Source organism: Ascoidea rubescens, assembly GCF_001661345.1.
Source record: "Ascoidea rubescens DSM 1968 unplaced genomic scaffold ASCRUscaffold_3, whole genome shotgun sequence".
Classification (NCBI taxonomy): Eukaryota; Fungi; Ascomycota; class Saccharomycetes; order Ascoideales; family Ascoideaceae; genus Ascoidea; species Ascoidea rubescens.
This window is the reverse complement of record NW_017962915.1, coordinates 1,151,496-1,178,451: the sequence shown is the minus strand read 5'-3', so window position 1 is coordinate 1,178,451 and position 26,956 is coordinate 1,151,496. Positions and strand designations below refer to the sequence as shown.

The 26,956-nt window shown below is 31.6% G+C and overlaps 11 protein-coding genes across 11 annotated transcripts; 5 read left to right on the top strand and 6 right to left on the bottom strand.

Annotated features, from left to right (window-relative positions):
- Positions 1 to 153: 153 nt before the first annotated feature.
- Positions 154 to 1,500, bottom strand: PHO86 (Pho86p). The gene has a single exon (XM_020189110.1). The coding sequence runs from the start codon at positions 1,240 to 1,242 to the stop codon at positions 271 to 273; it is 972 nt and encodes a 323-aa protein (XP_020048927.1). The 5' UTR covers positions 1,243 to 1,500; the 3' UTR covers positions 154 to 270.
- Positions 1,501 to 2,979: 1,479 nt separating this feature from the next.
- Positions 2,980 to 4,913, top strand: ASCRUDRAFT_90477 (putative ammonium transporter; the record flags this gene model as incomplete). The annotated part of the gene is made up of 1 exon (XM_020195055.1): positions 2,980 to 4,913. One exon carries the CDS (start codon positions 2,980 to 2,982, stop codon positions 4,438 to 4,440), a length of 1,461 nt encoding a protein of 486 aa, XP_020048926.1. The 3' UTR covers positions 4,441 to 4,913.
- Positions 4,914 to 5,542: 629 nt separating this feature from the next.
- ASCRUDRAFT_80083 (uncharacterized protein) lies at positions 5,543 to 5,707 on the bottom strand (the record flags this gene model as incomplete). Its single annotated transcript, XM_020194455.1, has 1 exon — positions 5,543 to 5,707. One exon carries the CDS (start codon positions 5,705 to 5,707, stop codon positions 5,543 to 5,545), a length of 165 nt encoding a protein of 54 aa, XP_020048925.1.
- A 2,301-nt stretch (positions 5,708 to 8,008) lies between these two features.
- On the top strand, positions 8,009 to 14,404 carry NUP192 (Nup192p; the record flags this gene model as incomplete). The annotated part of the gene is made up of 1 exon (XM_020191967.1): positions 8,009 to 14,404. One exon carries the CDS (start codon positions 8,009 to 8,011, stop codon positions 14,402 to 14,404), a length of 6,396 nt encoding a protein of 2,131 aa, XP_020048924.1.
- A 473-nt stretch (positions 14,405 to 14,877) lies between these two features.
- Positions 14,878 to 15,315, top strand: MRPL32 (mitochondrial 54S ribosomal protein bL32m; the record flags this gene model as incomplete). The annotated part of the gene is made up of 1 exon (XM_020189798.1): positions 14,878 to 15,315. A coding segment is annotated over one exon (438 nt), but the record flags the coding sequence as incomplete, so codon positions are not given.
- Positions 15,316 to 15,525: 210 nt separating this feature from the next.
- Positions 15,526 to 16,749, bottom strand: BET4 (Rab geranylgeranyltransferase BET4; the record flags this gene model as incomplete). The annotated part of the gene is made up of 1 exon (XM_020190336.1): positions 15,526 to 16,749. The coding sequence occupies one exon, from the start codon at positions 16,747 to 16,749 to the stop codon at positions 15,526 to 15,528; it is 1,224 nt and encodes a 407-aa protein (XP_020048922.1).
- Positions 16,750 to 16,942: 193 nt separating this feature from the next.
- CDC10 (septin CDC10) lies at positions 16,943 to 18,174 on the top strand. Its single transcript, XM_020192885.1, has one exon. The coding sequence runs from the start codon at positions 17,106 to 17,108 to the stop codon at positions 18,054 to 18,056; it is 951 nt and encodes a 316-aa protein (XP_020048921.1). The 5' UTR covers positions 16,943 to 17,105; the 3' UTR covers positions 18,057 to 18,174.
- A 206-nt stretch (positions 18,175 to 18,380) lies between these two features.
- Positions 18,381 to 20,216, bottom strand: ASCRUDRAFT_27453 (Clavaminate synthase-like protein; the record flags this gene model as incomplete). The annotated part of the gene is made up of 2 exons (XM_020190003.2): positions 18,381 to 18,649; positions 18,698 to 20,216. Coding segments are annotated over 2 exons (1,788 nt in total), but the record flags the coding sequence as incomplete, so codon positions are not given.
- Positions 20,217 to 20,755: 539 nt separating this feature from the next.
- Positions 20,756 to 21,220, bottom strand: DOC1 (anaphase promoting complex subunit DOC1; the record flags this gene model as incomplete). Its single annotated transcript, XM_020189718.1, has 1 exon — positions 20,756 to 21,220. A coding segment is annotated over one exon (465 nt), but the record flags the coding sequence as incomplete, so codon positions are not given.
- A 467-nt stretch (positions 21,221 to 21,687) lies between these two features.
- RTT10 (tRNA (34-2'-O)-methyltransferase regulator RTT10) lies at positions 21,688 to 25,110 on the top strand (the record flags this gene model as incomplete). The annotated part of the gene is made up of 2 exons (XM_020190335.1): positions 21,688 to 24,524; positions 24,600 to 25,110. The coding sequence occupies 2 exons, from the start codon at positions 21,688 to 21,690 to the stop codon at positions 25,108 to 25,110; spliced, it is 3,348 nt and encodes a 1,115-aa protein (XP_020048918.1).
- RTC6 (mitochondrial 54S ribosomal protein bL36m) lies at positions 24,966 to 25,713 on the bottom strand. Its single transcript, XM_020192884.1, has 2 exons — positions 25,536 to 25,713; positions 24,966 to 25,424 (listed from the first exon to the last, which is right to left on the bottom strand). The coding sequence occupies exons 1-2, from the start codon at positions 25,704 to 25,706 to the stop codon at positions 25,353 to 25,355; spliced, it is 243 nt and encodes an 80-aa protein (XP_020048917.1). The 5' UTR covers positions 25,707 to 25,713; the 3' UTR covers positions 24,966 to 25,352.
- Positions 25,714 to 26,956: the final 1,243 nt, after the last annotated feature.

The following is a 26,956-nucleotide window of genomic DNA, read 5'->3' as shown; positions in this document are numbered from 1 at the left end:
TTACAGGTATGCTATAGAGTGACGCAGAAAGGTTCATTAAAAGCGATGAAAATAGGTAATAGGTAAAGTGGAGGGAAATAAGTGAATAAATACAATTATAAAATTCTATAGAATAACTTGAATGAGAAAATAAATGAGAATATATTCAGTTTGAATGAAAAGCCTTGGATTCGAGGCGAATTAAAGAGAGTACATTGTGCAGGTTATTATATGTTACAAGAAATTATAAAACTATCTTATTTTGTATTCTTGTATTCTTGTATTCTTGTATTAACTTGAAGATATTTCATTGAGATTGACTGATAGTTGATAATTATCATTTGAAATTTTATAAAAAGAGCCCAAGAAAGTTGGCAAGTAATTTTTTTTGATTAATTTGAATTTTTTCTTCAAGAGGGACTGCTTAATAACTTTACAAAAGGAGTATACACTGATGTTTAGTATTAAATTCTTTTTCAATTTAATCTCGTTGACGCTATGTTTATTTTTTAAGATATCCTTGTTGTAGAGATTGGTTAAAGTTAAAGATCTCTCAATTGCCCAGGAGATCAAATCATCGTACAAGCCAATGTCTTTATAAACTTTTCGAACGTTCAAACCCATTATTTTGACAATAAATTGGTCAGAATCAGGGACCTGAGTATAAGGGTTTAAGATGATGATAGCGATGGGAACGTTTCTGTAGATAAAGAGTTTAACATTTTGGCAATTTTGCAATAGTAATTGGTCTTCATCAGATAAATTTTTATGGGACAATGTTTTTTCATTTAGCAAAATTAAATTATTCAAATTGATATTAATGAACAATTCGCTAGCATTGTTCAAAGCTAATTTTTTGGACTTATTTTTAAAATAATTGTTGTAATTTTTAAGAAAAATCAAGAACGTTGAAAGGATTAGCAATAGAAAATAGGCTATATGGAATAGATTAGCATTTGAATTTAATAAAAGAGATTTTTTGATACCGATTATTTGATAATTGTCCTTTATAAGATAATATATATAGGAAATCAATAAAAAATTTAAAACAAGAAGGTTTTTGAGATTCCAGATGACCAAATTGTTCGAGGTGGATTGCGATTGACTGTAATAATCGAGTATTAAATTCAATGAAGGAGCGGAATAAACTGGAGATAAATAGGTCGAGATTAAATCAGGAGGTTGATTTTCGTCCAAGGGTTGAGAAATATCGATGTCGTTGTTGTGCAATTCGAGGGGAGATACATTCAAAGGAGTTGTCATAGTGGGCCAGAATACGGCTGTTATCAGTTCAGGTCCAAGTATAAGTATGAGAATGAATGGAAGCACGAATGAGAATATGGATATAGTAGCAAAGGAATCAGCGACCAATAGGTATCTTTTACCTTAAAGTAGTTGAATAAAGCAGTGGAAAATCCCAGACCGCACGTGCCTCCAAGCATTGCATTGTTGCTCCGAGTCTGCTGGGCTTTGTGCTCCTATTGTTCCTATTGTTGTCTCCTTTACGTCTGCTGCGTCACCGTCGCCACGGCTGCCAGCAACAGCGTTGCTTCTGCTGCCAACCCTTGTTCTGTCACGTCTGCCTCTCTAGCTTCTCCTGCCTATCGCCGGCCAAGCAGTGGCTGTCTGCGACGTGCGCAGACCGGTGCGGCTGTCACGGGATCGTCAGTCAGAGTGTCTCGATGCGGTAATAACAACCGGATGGCAGGGTTGGAAGGTTTTGCCCAATCGAGCAGTTCAATGAGCTTGCTGCCAGCTGGAAACAGTTTTTCATAGTTGTTCACTCAAAGAAAGAAGGATCTGATTTTTTTTAACTCAATTTTAGCATAAAACCCTCACTTGTTTTGATTCCTTCTCTTTTCTGTTTACCTTTTGCCTTAATGGATATGCTATCGCTGCTTTTCTGCTGATAGTGAAATAATATTCAATTAAATTTTCAGCAATAATTCTGTGGATTTCAAATTGTCCTTTTACATAAGGTGAAAAATTCGGGAACGTTTTAACTGCACCTTTCCCCAGCCCTGATTTACCATGGTGGGTGCTGGATGGCAAAACTTAACGGCTCGATAGATAACAGCTGAGCTTATACCAAGAAACAAAAAGTCTTATTTGCTCAATTCCCCTATCTATTCAAGATTATGTCTTTAGCAATGTGAGTGCAGTCTGCTGACACACATACACTGCTTATCTAATACAGCTGCTCAAAACGGGATTTGTTCTGGCTGGTATTCCAGCTAGACAGATGGCTATTTAATAAAATTATGTAATGTTGCTTTTTAAAGCGATTATTCGCTTTCTATTTAATTTTTTTCCAAAATTCCAAGCACTTTTTAGTAACAAAGTCGTAAAAGTTCTTTAGCAAGAACACCACTTTGACTGATAAGAACTGAAACCCTAACTACTTGGAATATGAGATGTATTGAACTTTATATTATTTTATTTTTTTATTCTAAATCCTATTAGCTTTCTATGGGATGCTCGCAGCTGATAGGCTCCTACGCTGCACCTAGCTTACCATCACTGTTTAGCTTATCTATGCCAAGCCCCTACTGCGTTGAAGCTAAACAAGCATGCACGCGCTGCAAATCGCAGACAACCAATGGGAACCTACGTTGCGTTTCTTTCCCTCAGCATTTATACCGTTTGTCCTGTTAGCACAGGTTCTGAGGCCTGGCTTTGCTTATCTGACACCAATCTAGAATGAATGAATGCAGGCATTGATTGAACCCTTTTGTTATTGTTATTTCTAATTTTTTGCTGAAAGAACTAAAATTATTAAAACCACTAGCACTATTATAATATCTGATTTTCAATATTTTTTGTAATATTCAAAATTGATATATATAAGATCAGATTCTTCATTTATTTTTCTTTTTCCATCTTCTTTTTATTTTTATTTCGTATCAGCTTTTTCATTTTCCTGTCTATTGCTCTTCGGTGATCTGTTCAAACATACTGTAAATCATTAATCATCCTTTATAGTAATATCACACTTTCAAAATGACTTACCAAAATAGTGCATTTGCTTCGGCAGTGCTACTCAGACAAAAAAGAGCACTCGAAAATTTAGAAGAGGCTACTGCTACCTTTGTCGCTGCTGATATGGCCTATGTTATGATATGTACAGTTGCTGTCTTTATAATTACCCCAGCAATTGGTTTATTCTATGGTGGAATGATTAGAAGAAAGTCAGTCATCCAGTTATTGACTCAAACTTATTTAGTCACATCAGTAATCACCATTCAGTGGTATCTTATGGGTTATTCCTTAGCTTGTTCAACTACTTCTACAAATGAATTTATTGGAAATTTCAGAATGGGTGCTTTATCAAACGTTGATGAAGGCCCTCTCTTTGAAGATGGCTCAATTCCTTCTATCATTTACTTCACTTTTTCTTGTTTTTTTCCTATCGCAACCGTACAAATTTTCTTGGGTGCAATCGCTGAAAGAGGTAGACTATTGCCTTCTCTAGTCCTAGCTTTCCTCTGGGCTACTATCGTTTACTGTCCATTAGCTTACTGGGCCTGGAGTGGTAACGGTTGGCTATACAAATTAGGTGAATTGGATTTTGCCGGTGGTGGTCCAGTCCATATCGCCTCTGGTGTTGCCTCTTTGTCTTATTCTTTCTTTTTAGGTAGAAGAAAAGAATGGAAAGATGGCTCAAAGGAAATTCCACACTTGAAACCTCACTCTCCTGTCACCACAATGGTTGGTGTTTCTCTCATTTGGATGGCCTGGTTATGTTTCAATTCTGGTACTTTAATCTCTGTAAACTTAAGAACAGGTTACATTATGGCCAATACCCAACTTGCTGCTGCTTTTGCTTGTTTAACCTTTACCGTCACAGATTTCTTAATTACTGGCAAATGGTCTATTATGGCTGCTTGTGATGGAGCCATTGCAGGTTTAGTCGCCATTACTCCATGTTGTGGTTTCGTTACCACATGGGGTGCTGCCATCACTGCCATCGTTACTGCTCTTGCCTGTCGTTTGACTTATGGTGTCAACAAATGGTTACGTATCGATGATGTTACCTACTCATTTAACTTACATGGTATTGGTGGTATGGTCGGAAGTATCGTTGGCTGTGGTTTATTAGCTTCTCCAAATATCACTGCTTTAGATGGCGCAAGTTCAATCGCTGGTGGTTGGATCTGGCACCACTGGGAACAAATGGGTTATCAAATCGCCGGTATTTGTGCTATCACCGCCTACACTTTCTGTGTCACTTATATTCTTTGTTTTGGTATCGATAAAATCCCAGGATTGAAAATGAGAGCTTCGGAAGAAGCAGAAGAAATGGGTATGGACTTGTACGAAATGGCTGAAACTGTTGATGAATTCGTTGGTACCACTTCTGGTTACTACAATCCTGGTAACGTTGAATACTTTAGCGGTAGCAACAGCACTAATGAACCAGAAAATAAAAGTACTTCAAAGGTTGAATCAAAAGATGTTTAAAAACATTTATCTTTTAACATCTAAACTTTAGTCTGTTTTCATTGCTGTTTTTTATATCTTTACTCTCACCCCTGTTATATTATTTACCCATTTTGAAAAGCTTTTTAATTCTTTATTAATTTATTGATTAACTATCGATCAAGTTTTTTTAAGGTCTCTCAATTTTATTATTTTATTTCTTTTATTTTATTGTCTTATTTTATTTTATTCTATTAATATAATTTTCTTCTACCGTTTTCATCTTAATCACCCCTAGCTCTCAGTAATCGAAAGAAATAAAGCATTGCATCAATAAAATTCAATAAACAGCGGTGCTATTATACCGTTATTAAACAGTAAAATTCGATACCTTATTTAGCAATACTATGTTTCAAAACTATCCTTTTTATCAAACACCAAATAAATTTTAAAATAAACTTGAAGCTTTTCAATTTGTTCTTTAAAATTATCTTCAATGATATTTCCAGTTTAAACCTGTCTCTCAAAATTTTGATCCCTTGATAATTATTCTGATATAAAGCCGAGTAAAGATACCATCCAACATCCAGCCAAAAATTCATTGAATGGCTTTTAATACACCACTGGGATGGACCGCGTTTTCATTGGATGGCTCGTGTGCTTCAAAATATAATTACATTCAGAAGATTGAAAATTTGGATAGATTGGTTAATTTATCATCTTTAGATTTATCATTCAATAAAATTCAAAAAATTGAAAATTTAGATAAAATTTAGATAAATTGGTTAATATATTATTTTTGAATTTAGCATACAATAGAATCCGAAAAATTGAAAATTTGGATAGATTAGCTAATCTTACAAATCTTGACTTGTCTAGAAATATAATTCCCAAAATTGATGGATTGAAGAGTTTAACTCAGTTAACTAATTTAAATCTTAGTGGCAATTTGATTGATAAAATTCAGAATTTGTCAAATTTGGTCTGTTTAGTTGAATTAAACTTGCTGAAGAATGAAATTTACAATGTTAAAAATATATCGAAATTAAAAAATTTACAATTTATTTATTTGAAAAGAAATACAATTTATAAAGCAAAGGAAATAGAAAAAATTATAGAGCTAGAACAAATACTATCTGTTCAATCAGATTATATTGGTTCTTGAACATATATAGAATGGCTCAAAAAAGTCAGAAGCAGAGTAGGCTGGTTGAAACATCACTTGAAATTCAGGAATAGAAGTAGTTAAGTTGATCATTTTGTTTTGTTTGATGGTGCCAGTTTTGAAATAAAATGCATTCAGTTTCATTTTCGACTTTAAGTGAACATATTTATTATTTAAACTGGGCAATTGTTTAGCTTAGAAATTCAATATAGTTGTTAGTAGGTGCAAGCTGATTATTAGAAAAACTATTCAATTAATTTTCTTCCAGAAGCTACACTGTTCTGCACTTTGATTGGGTTTTGTTTTCTGTGGTGAAGATGCCTTTTACGTTCTTGCTATAAACACAACACGACAGAAAGTTGGACTTCTGAAGGACATCAAGAGCATATAAACAGAATATAAACAGCATACTCTGTGAAAATTTGGGTTCATCTTGATTTTATTTTAATCAAGCATCTATGTCACATCAAGAATATGTTGGTGATTGTAAAAGTTGTTGAATTATTAACATTTTCGGGACTGGTAGTTTCTGGACTGTATTTGCAACAAATGACAAGAGAGAACCAAGTGCTGGTATATTGCATCAAGTTAGTGTGCTATTGAAGCTGAATCAGTGCTAAAAATATCCAATTGAATGTTGTTGGCGTTATTCTGAGAGAAGAGGCTAACATAAAAGGCATGCTTGCGGAGGTTTAATTTCACTTACTGGAAGAGCTTTGAGAAGCGAGACTCAATCCCACATTGGCCACAACTGTTGTTTCTGGTGGTTTTACAATTGACGACATTGGGTTGTGAAGGAGCTCGGTTCCATTTGTTTAGATTATGCTAAAATGATGTTAATTTTATCCATTAAATCACTAATGATAATAATAATGATAATAGTAACGATAATAGTAACTGTAGGGAACGTATTGTCATAGTTTGAACATTATAAATTTTATCCCAATAATAATTACAGGACTATTGATAATAAATACTTAGTCAGTAGTTGTTTTTTTTTTTTTTTTTTTTTGGGGGGGGGGGGGGGTTTATTCTTACTTTTATGTTGTTGTTATTTATTTCTTGAGGTTTTATTAATATTTTATCTTATAAATCCATCAATTATATAAATTGATTTTAGTATTTACCATGAATATGATCATTAGAAGGAGTGGTTGGGTAAAATAAGGATCTTCCCACTGTTATGTTTACAAGACGAAAGACCCTAGCTATTTAAATTAATAGCAATGAAGTTGTTATAATTCATAAATAGATGATAGAGAAAGAAGAATAAAATGGAAATATAATATTGATATCATAATCATAAGATAAAAAAAACACTATTAGAATCAAATAGCTGATAATTATTATTCATTTATAAAATTTAAAAAAAGCAAAAGTAAATTTTATTTCTTTTGCACTTAATCTTTATTCAACAAATTTAATAATGACTATGTTTTATCCAGATAACAGCACTACTACAGATCTCATTATAAAACTATGCTAAATGGAAATAATAAATAGAGAATTAATGAGATCAAAAACAGAAATATAATCGCAAAATGACAATAAAACATACTTTTAAATAAATTAAATGTATTAAATTGCAAAATTAAACAAGATTAATGGTTTTTCAATTACACCGGCAGGATGAGTTTATGTTTTGATTATGTTTTTACGACTTAGTGGTGCTCGTAAACTCTAGGTGATACTTGATATGGGGTAAATCGAATATTTGATGGTTTTTGAATTCTACCATAGATTTAATTCTTCCAAATGATGTAAATTTTCAATTGTGGTCATTTTGTTATATCCTAAACTTAGTTCCTTTTTTGGAAATGTTATTAAAGCTCAAATTCAACATTAATAAGTTAGACATTTGAGTTGCTAATGACCAAAATTTCATAGTTTTTATACACCCAATATTTCTGGAAGATTTGAAATTTTCAATATGATAAACCTCATTTGAAATTTTAGTTTATGTTTGATCAGTCAACAATTTCTATGGGATTTTTATTTTAAGATAATCCGATTGCTGAAAAGTAAAGGGTCCAGTAAACACTCTATAAAGCTAAAAAGCGAAAAAAAACCAAAACACAAGCAGCCAAGAGAACTCACCTTGCATGCATCCACATACTAAAGCTTAAGTAAGGGTTTGCAAAATTGAAGGTATGCAAAAAAAAGGGGTTTATAAAATGAAATTGTCATGCATACATATGTTGAATTCAGTATATGCCACAGAAATGGTATCAAAATCAAGCAGAATATCCACATAATAGGTGTTAAACTATAATCACGTGCTATATATACGCCCCGGGTAACCTTGTTTTTCTTCCCTTTTAACCAAAGTGAAAAAAACAGAAACAGGCGATTGAGAAGTTTCTGAAGACTTTGGAGACTTTGGAGACTTTGGAGATCAGTGACAGCTTGAGTTCACTTAGGTTCTGGTTGATTATAGCTTAGTTCATGGCATCTACTTTATTGAAAGTGGCCAATGTGTCTCTGAGCTTGGCTCAAGACGATTTGGAGTTGCATTGGGATCTCAACGACTTCAGAACATTGTACCAGCTTCTTCAGGTTAACACACACAGCTCCAACAAAAACAACAATAATGGTACTTTTAATATTGATCGAAACATCAACAAAACAAATGTTTCAAATGCTAATTATCTTCTTAAATATCTTAAAAACGATTTCAATCAATTGATTTTATTCAAAAGAAAAAACGTTGAGTCAAGAAATAAAATTTCAAATGGTGAAATTTCAATCAACAAAATAGATTACAAACTCAATAATTCTTTTCAATTGTTGACAATTCAATTATCTGATTTCTTGAATCTTGATGAGATTATCTCCGCAAACATTTTGCTTAACACCTTAAATGTCTATAATAAAAATACAAATAATGACAACAACAATCAAAATAACAATATCAATGATTTATTTAACTCGACAAAAGGAACTTCTTTAATAGATTTAGCAATTATATACTATTTCAAAAGAAATGAGCTTTTGTTGTTGATTTATTCATATTTAGTTTTCAATCCTAGTAATTATCTAGTTACGGATTTTGATTTATCAATTGACAAAGTTTTAAATTCATTCAAAGAAATCGAGTTTCACTTGGATCATATAAAGGATCAAATTATCCAAAACCGTTTATTAAGCAATAGTAATAATTTAAACAGTACTATTAACAACAATAACTCAATTAATAGCACCAGCAATAATGGTGGTAGTCTGCTCTTTAACAACAATAACGCTGGAAACAATATTCCTAATTTTAATAGCATTTCCAATAATCTAAATTCAAACGAAAATATTAAAACCAATACTAATAATGATGCCTTTTTATTGAATATTAATTACAAGAGAAAACAGTTGTTTAATCAGTACCAAATCTTATCTCAAATCTTATACTCTTTTTTAAAAGATAATAATATTTTAAATGATAACAAAAAAAATAAAAATTTCTCATTTATTGATTCTTTCTTAAAAAATAAAACTTTATTTAAATCGACTCAAAATAATGATTTGTTCATAATTTTTTACTTTCCTGGTATAATTGCTTATTTTAATACTATATTCACTAAAAATTCAAGCTCACAAATTGAGCAAATTTATACACATTTTCAAAATGAATATAAAAATTACAGCCAATTTGATCAAAAGAAAAATCAGCAACAATCTTCATTTTCCTCGCCTTCATCACCTTCTTCCACTTATTCATCTCTATCTAATCCATACTATTCGGCTGTTTCGTTTATTTTTTTAACTTATCTTCTTAATTATTCAGTATTAATCAAAAAAAACAAAAATTTTAATTCAAAAAATTCAATCTACCAAATCCATTCAATTCAAAATTTAATTTTAGATTCAATTAAGATTTCCTCAATCGAAACTCTAATGTCAATTATGGCTGATGTTCTGATCTACTCTTCATCAAATAATTCCTCGTTTGATTTGTCGAATTTAATTAAAAGCAAATCTTTTATAAATTTTAGAAATTTGTTGCAAAAACATTTACCAATTTTAATTCCATATAAATTTTTAAATGACAATCCACAATCAATTAGCAATGCTTTATTTAATAATCAAGATATTCAAAACAACAATATTATTGGCTCTGATCATTTAAATCGTTATCAAATTGAAATTGCCAACTATAAAATCGATGAAAATTTTAAAACTTTGTTATCCTGTCAATTGATTCAAGTTGTTACTTTATTTATCAAAAACTCTTCAAATTTATTAAATAAAATTTCTGATTTTGAAGAAGATTTTCTTTTATCAAATTTGAATTCAAATCAAATTGAAAATTCTTCTGGTAATAATCTACAACCCACAAGTTTAATTTCTATCAACAATAATATTAATAATCAAATTGATAGCAACATTCAAAATAATATTAGTATGGATTTAAATTTAGATGAAATTACTGAAATTGCAGATTTAGAAAGGTTGCATATGTTAATCTATTATATTAATATATTGAATCCAAATTTAACCGACGAATGGTTTAACAAGCTAAACATCGATATTGAATTTGACTCTAAAAACATATCCAATGACAATATTACTGATATTGAATATAACAATGGTGAGAATGATTCCAATAATGACAATACAATGTTAGATTTTATTTATTGGGGCTTGGTTAAATCGAATACAACTTTAATGAAATCTTGCTATTGTTTGATGATTTCCTCTTTCATTAATGATTCAAAGACTGCACTAAATTTTTTTCAAATTTTAAACGATGGCATACTATTAAAAACTATGCTATCGGACAATTCTACAGAATCGAAAAAAAATAAAAATAATCAAACAACCTCTCCTAGTTTTTTGATGTTTCAATCAAATTCAACTGATATGACTACTCTACAGGTTAATCGTAATACCAATATTGATAAATTAAGTATTAAAAGCATTTTTGAAATATTAAAAAACTACAATAACCAATTAATACATTTTTCAAATCAATTTCAACAACAACAGCAGCAACAGAAATTTCAACAACAACGTATTTTGCTAAATGGAAACTCCAACGATGCACCTGCTAAAGTGCTTTCTGAAACCTCTGTTTATGAGATTTCAGCTTATCTCTCTTTATTTTCTAAAATTGCTTCTTTATCCGATGACTTTAAAAAATTAATGACTAAAAATTCCAATTTTAACATCATTAATATTTGTTTTACTTTTTTGAAATCAAAAGAATGCAATTTTTATGGTTCTGTTTTTCAAACATTAAAATCCTTGATCTCAAAAGATTTAAACGTGTCCTATAAAATATGGAATTTACTTGATTCTTGGATTTTCGAGCATAACCTTTACAATGTCGACTATAACAATGGTTTAATGAATCATAGTTTAAAATTCAAGGAGATTTTTGACAGGTGTTTTAAAAATTTCAATGATTTACTTGGGTTTGTGGAATTATTAAATCAATTAATTTCATCAAATTATTCTACACAATCGAAATTGTCTTTGCCTTATCCCAAAAATTTAGGTTCTAAGTATCGTAAAGCTGGAATTTGGCCATATGTTGAGTATTTACTTAGTGAAGTATTTGTGAATTTAAACGCTTCAGCGGTCGATGTGGGAAATAAGAAATTGTTGCAAATCTCAATTTTAAATTTCATATCTAATTGTTTTAAATTTCTTGATCCCAATTTAATTTTATTTAGCCAGTTGTCCGGGGTTGATAATATTGATATTTTGGGAAAGAACCCTGAAGATAATAGCTTCTCAATTGATTTCAACAAATTTTTGCTTGAAAACCCATGTTCAGCTGTCATGAACTATCTTTATCAACCTAAAGTTTATCATGTGTTATTCGGAATTATTTCAGAGAGATTTGACGATATAAATCTTAAAGAAGAAGGGGACTTGAATGTCATTTCACTTTCGTCTTCTTTAAGTATTATCAATAATATCATTGAGCTTGAAAGAACATTTATTGATATTATTCTTCCATGCATTAGATTCAATAATAAATTTGGGTTTTCAACATATTTACCTAAGAATATTGGTCTTTTTGGTATAACTTCAATAATTGAGCCTATTATAAGTAACTTGTCGATTATTATAAATCTATCTTTATACATTGGATCAACTCATCTTAAAATCAGCTCTGAATCAGTCAAAATTTTATCAAAATTATCTGTTTCAAGAGAATGTACAGCTGTATCTTCCAAGATATCAGGCAAAACCAAGAATTCTTTTGTTCAAGGAAATCGGTTGTTAACAGCTATTCAAACATTTGATGTCAATTCAAAAGTTCGATATTCATTTATTAATCAACTTGAATCACACTTACATGTCATTTTTCATGAATCATTGAATAATATTAGCGGAACTTCCAAACAATTAATAAATTTAAAGCTTGATATTTTGAGATTTCTTGATATTAATCTTTCTTCAATCGGACAGGAAAAAACTATATCTCATTATTTGTTGGGGATTGATTTTAACACGCATTCAAAAAATCCATTTATACTATCCTCTTATGATGTTCCGATGATTTCTGGAGAAAGTTCATTATTGAACTATATTCTTTCAATGTTTGATTATTTCTTGGAGATGGTGGAGAATAAAAACAATGCATCTAATGAAATTAATTATATCGCAATTAAATTTTTATCAATGATTATGGAAATTATTTTGAAATTGATTAAAAATGAACTAACTTCAGGTTTAGTTTTAAAATTTTTGAGAAATCATAACTTTGAAGATAAAATAATTAGTATAAATTTAAGGACTACTTTAAAAGCTACAAAATTTTCTGGGAATTATTTTAATAATGATTTCAATAATTTTGACAATAAATTTTCATTTGATGATTCTAGTAGTGATTGTTTCTTTCTTTTTTTCAAGTTGAAATGTTTTATTATGGAGTATATTATAATTGAGTTGAATGAGGATAATAATAATGAGGATAATAATGAAAGACTGAACAAGTTGTTAAATTACTTAATTAAGAAAAATGACTTTTCAAAAGATTTTATTAAAATCAATTCATATTTTGACTTTTCAGAATTCAATGTCAAGTTGAAACCTGAATCAAAAGCTGTTAAAAATTTAAATTATTTCAAGAAAATCAATTTAGAATCGATCATTGAATGGATTGAATTTTCGTCAGACGACTCTAATCATAGTGATAAAAAGGATTGTTTTAACATAAAGACATTGAATTTATTGCTTGAATTAAGATTGAAGGCTTCAATTACAGAAAAACAATTGATTAAAGCTTCTGAAAAAAAGAAGAGTTTTTTCAGAATGATAAATGATGGTAATAATAATATTAACAGTCTCATTCCTAGTAGTAATGAAAGTGCAGATATAATTAAAAAGGATGATAAGAACGTGGATCAAAAACAAATTGGAAAAGAAGAAAATCAAGATATCTATGAGGAAATGAAGCGAGTTAAAGAGTTTATTTTAAATATCAATACTTGTTTTAAAGTCCAAAAGATTCAATCTAGATGTTTAAAAACTTGGATTAAACTCATTGAAAATATATTAATTAAAAATGAACTAAAAGCATTTGATAGATGTGATTTCATTTTAGTTTTATATCAATTGATTATACCAAAGATAAATTATTATGTTGAGAACAATATCACTTATGCAGAAGAGTTAACATCCTTGTCATTATTACTATTCAATTTGCATTATAAGGATTTTATCAGCAATAATAATGATGATGACAGGGAAAATGATAACCATAGTGGTGATAGAGATAGCAATAATACCAATGTTTTATTGTTTTGTGAAAGATTGTTTCCGCTATTTAAGACATGTCTTAATAGTATATTGAACTTTGAGGGATCAGGTAAACTTCGTTGCAATTTATATTTATTAATCAATCAGTTTTTGTTGTCGGTTTTGGAAGATAAGAAATTAAGTTTGGAATTATTGAATAGTACTAAGTTTTCAAACGATAAATTAACTGAGATTTTAATCAAGGATTTTACTGAGAATGGGGGACTAATTAAGATCATTTCATTAACTTTATTGCAAACATTATATCTTTTGGGAGAAAAGAATGAGAAGAACAATTTAATTTTGCAGTTAATATTAAGAAAAAAATTTGTTCTAAAATTGTTAGCCAAGTTAATTCAAATCGATAAAATATTACTAAGTTCTGATGGGTTGAAAAATTTTAAAAGCATTGATGTAAGCAGTTATGACACGTTTAATGGTAGTAATTTTGACACTAATTCTAACGACAATAAAGAGAATAAAGAGAATAAGATTATTGGTAGCAGTAACGATGATGAAGACGATACGTCAATTTTAAATTATGTGAGATATGAACTAACAGTATTTAAAACAATAATCATTTTCTTAATTTCTATTTCAAGGAATAAAAAGGGATGCAATATATTAATCAAGGATAATTTTTTCAAAGAGTTGAAAAAGATCCAATTACTAAAGTTTGATCTTGAAGTTGGAATTGAAATTGAGTATATCAGCAATGGTGAAACGTTTGGGAAGATTTTGAATAACAATTTGAATTTATTGGAATACTCGTTGTTTAACAATAGTAATGACAACTTTATATTTCCCTTTGAGATTGCAATACCAATTTTCCAATTGGTATCGACAGTGTTGATCACTGTGGGCCCGAACAATCGATTTATTGTAAAGGAAATTAAAGATATCCTTGATTCATACAAAGAACCGATTTCCAAGATACTAAAGAAGCATTTGTTGATCAATGACGAAGAGCTTAAAAGAAGGTATTTCCACAAAAACCAAAAGCCCAAGCTAAGTGACAACAAGATGATGGTGTTGAAATACCAGCAAGTGGTGGATGTGATAGCGTTGTTGGCCATCTTAACAGAGTACATTCCATAGTTTTTTACATGTTTATTTGGTAGTTTATATAGAAACAGTAAATTCCAGCAACTTTCTCTTTGTGCAACTTTTGCTTCTGCTTTTTCTGCTTTTTCTGCTCCTTTTGTTTCTTTCCCTCGGATATTTCAAGCATCACGTGAGTCATACCCGGGTAACCAAAACCGGTTGAAAATCAGCGAAATTTTCAAAACGAGAAAAAAGACCAATTAAAAACAAAAAAGAAGCTTTTGAAGAACAGATTCCTTTGAAGAACCCTCTGAAGAAGCCCACATTTGAACAGCATACTGAACAGGATACTGAAAATGGCGTCTATGGTGTATCGAATGGGAGCTGTTACTGGTGACTCGTTGTCTTTGTATCTTGGTAGATTAGCTGGTTTGTTACCAAGACTTCCCTCCATTCAAATCGCCATATCTCTACCGGGCTCGAATAATAGCAAGAAAGACAATGCTGAAACTGGTGATTGTGAAAATAAATTGGAAGAACTAATCGAGAACTTGAAAAACCAGGACCCAAATCCAATCTTTAATCCTTTAGAAATGGGAATACTTAAAGCAGTTCCTAAACAGAAAGTGTCGCATTGTCGTAGAAGAAAGAGACAGTTGGATTCGAGTAAACATTTAAAATTGAAATTAAATTTAAATTGTTGTCCATCCTGTGGAAGAGTTAAAAAAGATCATTTTCTTTGCCACCATTGTGCATTTGAAATTAGAAGTTTCTGGAAACGTTTGGATAAAAAGAATAATCCTCAAATTGAGGAACAAAGAAAGTTTGCTAATCAAGAATTTTTAAGTAAAACAGATCAAAGAATTTTGTATCCTGGGAGATTTGATGCAGACGAAATGCGTCAATTGAGAAATACAGATAATTATATTCTCAAGAGAGATAAACCTATATTTTTTGAAAGAAATATGGTGATTCGTAATAAACATGATCTTTTAAAAGATGCTTTAGAGAAAAACAAAAAACATAAAATCTGATTAAATTTGATTGATTTCGAGTGGATTTAATTATAATTATAATTATAATTATTATTATTATTATTACTGCTATTATATAAAAACATATATTTATATATAACCATTCTTCTTGTTGATAATAAATTCAATTTATGAATAACCCTATAAGGTTTCAAATCTTTTATTATAAATTCTCTGCAAATCAAGATACCTATTCGATCGTAAAGGATCAATTTGAATCAATGTGGTTAAATTTTGATTAAAATTTGTTATTAAACTAGTTAAATAATCTGAATTATTAGTGTCATTTGTTTTCAACAAATCGATGAATTTATCGAATAGAGTCATTTGAATTTCAATTATAATCTTAAGACACCATTTATTATCTAAAGAATTTATATCATCACTTTTCTCCAAATCATTTAATTCATTTATATCTTTGATTTGGAGCAATAGTAATTTTATGATTTTAAGCTTGTTATTATTGTTATTGCTATTATTATTGTCATTGTTATTATCATTGTCATCCATACTCAAATTTAATAAATCATTCGAACATAACAACCATCTAAGATATAACCAAACCGATTGATCATCAGGATCAGTGTAAATAGCATTCTTAAAATAATCCAATTCCTTGGTTAGAAATTCCAATTTATTTTCAAATTCCGGATTTGTCTTTAATACGGCTTCTTTATATTGATTATCAAGATTGGTTTTTTTGAAGATTTTAATGATCAATTTTGATCTATTATGCAATGCAGAAAAATTGGAAAAATTTAAATTGATTAGCTCAGTGGTATAGTTGAATTCAGATAATGACAATTCAGTACCACTGGCATTGATACCAGAATTAGTAGAACTCTTGGAACCATTGGAGCTCTCAATTAAACCTATAATGTATCTTCTATAATGCCAGCCATGAAAATTTCTCGAATCCAATGATAGTATTTTGTTCACAATAGCTAGTTCGTTGTTTAGTTTGGGTTTGGGATTGTTCTCAAGACACCACATTCGATGGTTCCAAATCCAGTAGCATTTGGGAAATCTTTTCAACAAAACAATTAGAAACTTCAATTCTCTTTCAAGAATAGCTGGTATCATATCATTGCTCACAGCAGTCTCACCTTTCGCAGCATCACCAGGGTCCTGAAACAACCCATTCAAAAATATCTCTCGTCTGTAATTCCAAATCGTGTAGTACTCAGGATTGAGATCCAATAACTTTGTCGACAACCTAAAGGCATCCTCAGAATAGTCCCTTTTATCTCTTCTAACAAGTACCATCGCATTCAACGTCTTGTAATTTCTAATCCTGGCCCTGTCCCTGAGCTTCTTATTTCGCCTAGCCTCCTCGGACAACCTCTCTCTCTTGATTCCATGCATGGCCACCCAATTGCCTCCACACCTCTTGTTCTTCACCTTATTCTTCCTATTACTATTATATCGACCTCTCCTCTTTCGGCGATCTTCCCGATGCGGCAGGGCCTTTCCTCTCTCCCAATGTGGAAGAGCCCTCTGTTTAAATGCCAGGTGTTTCAAAACCAAAACATTCCTTTCGTTTTCTTCTCTTTCTTCTGCCTCTTCTGCCTCTTCTGCCTCTTCTGCTTCTTTTGCTTCTTCTGTTCTTTCTGCTCCAACAAACCACAAAGCCACTGCTTGTCCCAAGTCTCTCTTTACTACTGCTTCTTTTCTACTTACAAAGAACACTTCGCTCTCTTTCATTCAGTGCCTAATCAATCATGTCCACCGAAGTTGATGCTCCTATCGCTCCAAAGTCCTACGTTGGTTTTGATACAATTACCAGTCAAATTGAACAAAGACTTCTTAAACGTGGCTTCCAATTCAATGTGATGGTTGTCGGCCACTCTGGGTTGGGTAAAACAACTCTCATCAACACTTTGTTTGCTTCTCATTTAACTGAATCAAGTGGCAGAAAATCCTCCACTGAATCAATTGAAAAGACTGCTGAGATCAAAGTCACCTCTCATACTCTTTTGGAAGAAAAAGTCAAACTAAATATCAATGTCATTGATACTCCAGGTTTCGGTGATCAGGTTAACAATGATAGATGTTGGGAACCAATCGTTAAATATATTAAAGAGCAACACTCTCAATACTTAAGAAAAGAATTAACTGCTCAAAGAGAAAAACATATTAAAGACACTAGAGTTCACTGTGTTCTTTACTTTATTGCTCCCAATGGTATCGGTTTGAAACCTTTAGACATAGCTGTATTGAAAAGATTAACTGAAATTGCAAATGTTGTGCCCATTATAGCAAAATCAGACTCTTTGACTTTAGAAGAAAGAGCAAACTTTAAACATGTTTTACAAGATGAATTTAAATACCATAATTTTAATTTTTATCCATACAATACCGATGATCTTTATGAACAGGAAAAAAACTTAAATGACAATATTAAATCAATAATCCCTTTTGCCATTGTTGGCTCCGAAGAAGAAATCTCTATAGGTGAAAGGGCCTTCAGAGGTAGAAGAACTAGATGGGGTGTTATTAACGTTGAAGACATTCAACAATGTGAATTTACCTATCTTAGGGATTTCTTAACTCGTACTCATTTACAAGATTTAATTGAAACAACTGCTGTGGTCCATTATGAAACATTTAGAGCTAAACAATTAATTGCTCTCAAAGAAGGTTCAAGAAAGAAAGATGATGATAAAAAATAATTGATTAATCTCAACAATTGTAATCAATAATAATCTTAATATACTAATTTAATTAACTAAATAACTAATTATCCTTTTTTTTTTTGTTTATCTGTTTTTCAATTTTACTTTACTTTACTTTACTTTAATTTATTTTATTTTAATTTAATTACTCATTTTTTTACCTTTTTCAGTTTTTCAATTTCATCATCCTTTTTTTTTCCTTTTTTCGCCTTTTATTATTTTTAATAGTGTTTTTGATTTTATTTTTTAATTTAACCTCTAATAAAATTCTAATTCTTAATATTTTATACAATCAATAATTCTCAACTAATGAATATTTATTTACTCATCATCATCACTTTCGTCGAAATTAAATGTAAATCCATTGCTCACTTGATTATCATTGTCTTTCTCTTGTATTTCTTTATTTTCTATTCTACCATGAATTAATTCATCCCATAGCTTACTGCTCTTAACCTTTAGATTTCCTTCATTATATCTCTCTTTCTCTAATTGTCTCAACTCCTCTTTTGTTTCATTTAGCAATTTTGAATTGTTATCCTGAATCAATAATTCTTCAAATAATTCAAGCAATGGAATTGGAATTATTCCTTCATTATCATTATCATTGTCGCAATCTTGATTCTTAATATGCTTACCATATTGCTCTCCACAATCTTCGGTTTCATCTATTCCATATTTTTCTTTTATTTCCTGAAATTTTTTTAAATAATCTCTAAAAATTTCAATTCTTCGATTATTTTGATTTTTATTCTTTTTAATCACACTTTTAATCGACCTATTAACGTCCTTAAAATGAAACCCGCTGATCTGTTTTTTTTTATTCTTAAAGAAATCAAATACATTTACCAATCCCTTCTTTGGTATAAAATTTTGTGTCAACGCAATACTATCTTTAAGATTTATAACACAATGCCACCATCCTGCTGGAACATATATACATTCCCCTGGAAATGTTATGCAAACTAAACAATTGTTCTCCTTTACATTACTCATTCCCAAAATATCATTAAAAAATCCTGATAAAACCCATTCTGCCAACGAAATTGGCGATGTCACTTCACTTTGGTCCTCACTAACCGATACTCCAGGTGGTATTACATTTGGTGGTAACATCACCCATAATTTACAGCCTGAAATTACTGTATTCCATGCTGATGTTGAATTGGGATCTTTATGAAATGTTGATCCTGTTCTTTTACACCCAATTATTATCCATCTATAATCCGGTCGACATTTGATATCATCTTTATTAAATAATTGAAACAAATCGTATTTAAAGCAATCTGGAACCTCGTATTCTTTTGTTATCGTTTTCATTGCATCACTGTTACAATCAAATAAATAAAGTGGGCTTTCATCTTCATTTTTTCGATAATAATCAGAATAAAAATCCAATGGCCATTTGACTGATTCTTGTCTGAATCTTTCATTGGGAAATCTTTTTAATAAATCAGTCATTTCCCATTGTGGCCATCTTTTTCTATCAGTGTCATTAGGATTTACTAAAATAAATGGGTAATTTGTCCAATTGTTGGCAAAGTTTTCCAACGTCATTTCGTTTTCTGATATTCTTGACACTTGATTATAAGGAATGTCAATTGTGGTTTTTCGGTTAACATCACTTGAAGATTTGTTTTGAAATAATGATTCAATTGCGATTACCTTTTCAAATATCAGATGATAATTAATCTGTGAACATTGGTATGGTCTGAAAATGGTATCTGAACACAATAAATTGTATTCGCATTTTAAGAATTTGGTTATTTGATCTCTTTTATGAGTATCGGATGGGAAATTTAGTAAAGAAGACCTCCATGAACCTTTCCACCCATTTTTTTCGAATTTTTGTTGAAATGATTCATCTGAGTTGTAATATTTTAGATAGATATTTTTCCATAGCTCTTCATTTGAACAGTAGCAGTAAATGATCTTTGAAACATGGGATAGAGTTAAAAGATCCTTTGGCGAGTTGACATATGATAAAATCTTAAAAATTAGATCATCGGGAAATGAAACAAGATAACCAAGTTGTTTTTTTCTTTTTTCTGTTATTTTCTGTTTATATCTTTGATCTGGAGATATTTCAAGAAAAAATTTGTTTCCTGATGGTTTGACGTTCAAGGGATGAGGTTTGATAGAGGATGATAGATTTATTAGTTTTGTGTAGTTAGAAGATAATTTTGGTTTCTTTAGGACTTTTTGGTACTCAACATCTACAGTCATTTTCGAGGATTATATTTATTGATTGCAAAAAGTGTGTGAGTTTGTTTTTTTCAGTTCAAAATGAGTGAAAAAGTTTAAAACGGTCGAAAAGTTTTGAAATTCGATAATTTATGGGGTCATTATCAGCTATGTGTTTTATAAGTTATACAAACGACCATGCCACATCAAGATAATAATCAGAGATGCACTCAAGATACATCTTAAAAGAAGGATATTGGAGTAAGCCAATAAAATAATGTGGAGCAGACATGGTTCTTGTTTTTCACTCTATCAATTTTTTGTTATTGTTTTGATTGTTTTCGTTTTGATCTCTATCTAATTGAGGACTCACTGATGAATTTTATGCTGGAAAATGGGAGTGTCAATGGTTCAGGATTAGCAACCTGTTCGTTTCCAAAGAGTCTTCTTGCTCGCTTTTTGAATGAGGTGGGAGACTTTGCAATGTCAAAGCTGTCGTTGTTGGCCAAACTGAAAGTCTTGACTGATCTGATATGAGTGTCTTTACCATTCTGGTGATTTGAAACGACTAGTATCTTGAGAAAAAAACATTTTAACAAACCATCTTCTCTTAGGTCGTCAAACTTGATATGGTTCCAGCCCTTGGGCTCTCTCATGGTGATGCTCGTCACCTCTTTCAAGTCGTGCAAGCCATGGCCAGCGAGGACCATTATGCTTGATGGGGTGTAGCTCTCGTCCAAATTGAAGTCAGTGTAGATTGAGATCTGCTTCAAGGCCACCTTCTTGGAGAAGTGGATGGTAATGAAATGGGGTTGAGTGCCATCAGACTGCCAAAAGGTATCAGGACTGTCTTCTCGCAACTGAGCTATTCCACAGCCCAACTTGAAGGAGGACACCTTCCAGTAGGCCAAATTGCCTATGTCTATCAAGCCCTGGGCCTCGAGTCGTCGCAATCCCACCAAATAGCCCTCCTGCTCCAGTGAGTCTGGAGGACTCTCTTCAAAATCCTCAGCAATCACCTCGACATGGTCATTGCCCACTCCATTCTCTGCGTCGTCGCTCTGCACATCGTCGTCGTCCTCTGGGGGCTCCTGGTCCATTTGCACAATGTCGTGGCTGCTCAAGAGGTTGTGTACTGGATCAAAGTCAGTGTCGTGCTCGACTATGCTCGAGGCTGAGATGGCTCGCTCGTTGAAGTTCATTCTGGCAATGGGGAGCTCCTCGTCCAAGTCGTGGCCATTCATCCTCTGGAAATGTTGGGAATGCTGCCTGTGCTGCCTGTGCTGCTTCTGCTTCTGCTGCTGCTTCTTCTTCTTCTTCTTCCAGCGCTTATTCCAGTGGCGCCTGCTGCAGGGTAATGGGCCTTCCGGGCTGAAAACTTTTCGGTGCTTCCTGTGCTGTTTTTGGGGCCAGAAAGAGCAGTTGAGAAGGAGCAAGTTTTGCAATGGCTGTTTTGCTGAAGATCAACCACGATGGACCTGTCACCAGTTTGGGCTTTGTTACTGGCTCGTCGTTGTTGTTGGCTGGTGTGGGCTCTTATCTTCGAGTCTTTGACTACAAGAAGAGCGAGTTGCTCAGCTCCTTCAGCATCTTCTCAAGGAATAAGATCCATGGCATATCGATACACGACAATGTTGTGGTTCTTTACGGGGGAAGAAACCTATCGGTTTTAGCTCTTGATCAATTGACCTCTGGCGATTCACAGAGGGACCTCACTTCTTTCCAGAAATCCTGCGACGATTTGATCATCGATATTCAATTCAGCTCCAATTATCAAACAGACAACTTGATATACATTTTGACTGCTCACAATATTGTCATTGGTGTTAGCATATTCCTCAGCGATTCAATTGACTTGAAAATACAATTCACAAAATCCTGCTCAGAAAAATCTTTGCTTTATTCTGGCTCTATAAAAGTCACTCAGGATTCTGCTATTGTTTGTGCAGGGACTGTGCTTAGTGGTATCCTACTCTGGGACTTAAACTCTGGTAAGATTTTACACAATTTGGTTGGCCATGAAGGTTCGATCTTTGGTGTCAAATTTAATCAAAAAGGCGACAAATTGGTATCATGTTCTGATGATCGTTCAATAAAATTATGGGATTTCACCACTGGTGAAAATCTTGCAACCGGCTGGGGCCATACAGCTAGAATTTGGTACTTGTCGTTTTTCAATAATGATACCCAAGTTCTTAGTGCTTCTGAAGATTTAACAATGAAAATTTGGAATATTAATATCGAACCTGGTTCTGACTCAAATTCAAATAAATTCTCCTTAAATTACACCCAGAATGTTGAATCCCATATTGGCAAACATATTTGGAGCTGCGATATCCAACAAGACCAACTACTATCTGTCACTGGAGGTAATGATGGAAAAATATGCTTACATGATATTTCAACTAAATTTGCAAAAAACTCTAAATCAAAACAATTCTCATACTCTTTAAATCAACTCAGTTTAAATTATGAAATCTTCAACAAAAACGACGTTATTAAAAACTTTGTTAATTTTAACGATAAAGGTTTGTTATTAACAACATCTCTAGGTAATTTATTCTTAATAAAAGATAATTTTCAAAAATTTGAATTAATAAAAAAGGAATCGAATCTTAATAACCAATTTTCAATAATTAATCATCAGTTTCAAAATAACCATATAGTAATCTTAACTTCAACAACTGCTGATCAATTAATCTTGAAATTTGATAATGATTTAAATATAATAGAAAAGAAATTACTAAACATTTTAACCGATGTCAATGATTATCCATATTTTAAAATCACAAACACTTTTAAATTTTCAAATGACAATAATGATGATAATGATAATGAAAAGGAAAAGGAAAAGGAAATTTTAAATATTTTATTCGAATCCCCTAATCCAAACAACCCTCTTATTGTTAGAACTTTAAACTTGAAAGATTTATCTTATTCTAATGACCCTGAAAATATGTGGTTTTTACCAAAGCCTCAAACTGAAAAGAGATTTATTATCACTTGTATTGAATATTCCATTCAAAAAAAATGGCTATTTATTGGTTCAAGATTCACAAATCTTGTAATTTATGATTTATCAAAAAATCCTCATCAGATGCAAGCTTGGAAAAAAATTTCAAAAGGCGATTCAATTTCAAATTTGAATATCGTTAAATGCTTTAATGATACTCTATTACTAAGAATCTTTATTAAAGATGGTATATATTTTTTAGCCAAAATCACTGAAAATTTAAATTATAATAATGAAATCAATGAAATAAATAAAATAATTAATGGATTTAATAACCTTAATATTGATAATGAAAAATCTCTATTTCAAATTGAGATTCTTTTAGAAAATAAAATTGCTAAAGGTGGATTTCTTGAGGGGGCATTTGAGAGAAAAAGTGATTTAAAATTTGATACTCTAATTTCAAAAGATCACGAAAACATTAAAAGTAATGATTTAATTCTTTATGGGTTTAAATCTAATTATTTTTATTTATACAACGAAACCAAAAATTATGAAATATGGAATAATATGTGTGGTGGTTCACACCGTAGCTGGAAATTGTTTATTGATAGTGATGATACCCAAATTAAAGGGAAATTTATGTATACTAAATCGAATTCTATTATTATAAGTTCATTTGGTTATGAAGATAAATTGAAATTTAAAGAACCTGTATTATTGGAGGGAACACATGGAAGAGAAATAAGAGATTTGAGTATTTCAAAAAAAAGTTATAAATTTTCTAATAGCAACAGTAAAGAAATTTTATATAAACATCTTGTTTCTGTTTCTGAAGATAACTCATTGAAATTGGGTAGATTTTTTAGCAACGGATCAATTAAGAATATTTGGTTTGAAAGGATTCATGTTTCGGGATTGCAAAAAGTAAAGTTTATTAATGAAGAATTTATTTGTTCCTCAGCAGCTAGAGAAGAATTTTTTATTTGGAGAGTTCAAGATTTGGAAATAGTGGATAAACCGTTGATATATTGTTATGATAAGCTGAAGCCATTTTCAAGTAATCCCGATTTAAGAGTTATGGATTTTGATACAATTTTAATTTTTGATAATAAAAACCTAGTTGGATTTATATTTGCAACAGTTTATTCTGATTCGTCTATTAGAGTCTTTTATTATGATTTGAAATTGAAGCAATTTAATTTAATTATAAGTGATTTTTATAAAACATGCTGTGTCATGAATAGCAAGTTTATTATTAATGATAAATTGAATAAGATTTATTTATGCATAAGCTCAACGGATGGACATTTGGTTATATATGATGTGTCTGAAGATTTGTTAAAAGATGAGAGATACCAATTTGAAATCAGTGAGAAAGATTTAAATATTTTGGATTATAGTGAGAATACTTCTAAAGAAGAAGGGGAACTGGAGGTTAAGAAATTGAGCAAAATGGTAATGAGAAAGGAATTACACCAAAATAGTATCAAGAGCATGGTTGTTGAAAATAAAAGTTGTGAATATGGTAGCGGTAACGAATATTATATAATAACAGGAGGAGACGATAATGGATTGATATTAAGTCGATTTTCGATTGATGTTAAAACTGGGGAGGAGAATATAGAAATTGAGACACTTATTAGAGATGGGGCATCATCGACTATTACTTCAATCTCGTTGAGCGGAAAAAGGAAAGATGACCTGAAAATAAGATTAATTGTTACAAGTGTTGATCAGATTGTTAGATTATATGAAATTGACCAAGAAAAAAATGAGATGGTATTAATTGACAAGGAATACACTACAGTTGCAGATACAGGTTGCAGTAGCATCTGTGAATTTGAGGATAAAGAATATTGTGTTATTGGAGGAACTGGTATGTCAGTTTGGAAGATCAATAACGATGAGTAAAAATTGACAAGGAAATCTTTTTATTTTCTTTTTCTTTTTGTTGTTTACTTTTTTAAATTTATGATAAAATGTTAAAAGTTTAAAAGCTTATAGATGTAAAATTAGACAGTATAAATAGAATAAAAGAAAGAAAGAAAGAATATTTACAATAAATAGGAATAGTGTCTATAATTAGAAACTGGATTTTTGTTTTTTAGTGCTTGTTTTAACAGTTCAAATTGAGAGTAAAAGGGGATAATTATCTAGCCTTGTCTTTGCTTGTGCTTTTTATTTGATTTGCAGTAGACGTACACTCGCCCTCTTCTCTTAGCAATCTAGATTGAATGTGAAATTGAAGGTTAGTAGGAGGTGGAAAAAATGCAAAATGATCAAGAGGAAGATCAAGATGAAAAACAGAACGGGAGAAATTTAAAGAGACAACATACATAACACTCTTTGCATAGCTTCTTGACGGAAGTACGAACTTTGAAGCCTCTCGTTAGGCCTGGCTGAAGTAAGATGGAGGAGATGGGTGACGAAAGCAAGCTCTTCTGAAAGACAGAAGCATAGCTCACAGCGTTGTGGAAGGTGGTAGGACGAAATAGCGAGGCAATCATGGTGGCGTCTTGTGTGTGGTTATATCGTCTTTTCTGTGACTATCTTCTTCCTTTTGATTATCTTTGCTCTGATTATATCTTCTTCTTTTTGTGGTTCGAAATTTTTGCGTTGTAAAGGCACGTGTGTGCGCCACATATATCAATGAGGAAGCTCGCAGAAACCAAGGGCGGTGCTGTGCGGCGGTGCATGGAAATTTAAGTTTGGGCAGCTGGAGCTGGAGCTGGAGCAGGAAGAGGATAGAGGCCAGGGGTCGCAGCTGCTGGCAATAAACAACAGGGGATGAGCAGTGGTAGCCTACATAGTGAGTTTCACCTGCTGTTTCCAGCCTTTTTTTTGAAGGGAGGAAGCTGCTTTGGTGAGAGGTATTTGTTATCTCTGAAGAACGATTGGTGAATGGAGAAATGTTATGGTTCTACCTGTGCTAGCACGATGGGGAGATGTAGAATCTGGCTGTTGTTATCAGTAACATTTGAAAGGATTCCAGAGAGGAAACTGGATGGAGGAAAGCAAGAAAACGAAAAAACAAAAAAAGCTAAAATTAACAATTGAACGACTCTTACATTTGTGTTTGCTTGGTTGAAGACCTCTTTGAAAGCTGGGAATTCTGTGGAAATACAGATCAACTGATGCTGTTCTTTACGAAAACAAAAACAAATTGAGAAATCTTTTCACACTCGATCTGCTTCAAACACTGGAAATTGAATTTCAATATGGTCATTGGGTAAGAGAAAAAAGAATTTTCACCCATTAACAAATTTCTCGAGAAGAAAGTTGAAAGTTCCTGAAGTTAAACTTTTTGCATAGCACCAAACCTTATCTTTTTAGGTTTTAGCATGCGTGCCTCTGTCTGCATGGAGCTGCCAGTGGTTTTGTTTGTTAGTTTGGAAATTCAGTGGTGGAAAATGGAAAACTTAATGGAAGTGAGATAAGAATAAAAAAGCATAATGCGATTGGTAAAAATAATAGAACATAACTGGCCAATAGTCTGAAAAGTGCTGTTTAAACTCTACAAACAGTCGTTTTTTTATTCAAATATCGTTAATATCCTGGCTCCACAGGCTCTTTTGAGTGGAAGCAACGAGATACAGTTATCATAACTTGACAACTATGTTTAATATACAACCCATAATGACAGGAAAAACTAAGGACAAGCAATATTGCTGTCCAAAAAGTTATGTTACCAAGTTGTTCAGCTCGTTAAATAATTTTGATCATTCAGTGCCAAAACACTCAAAAAATTAATAAAAAA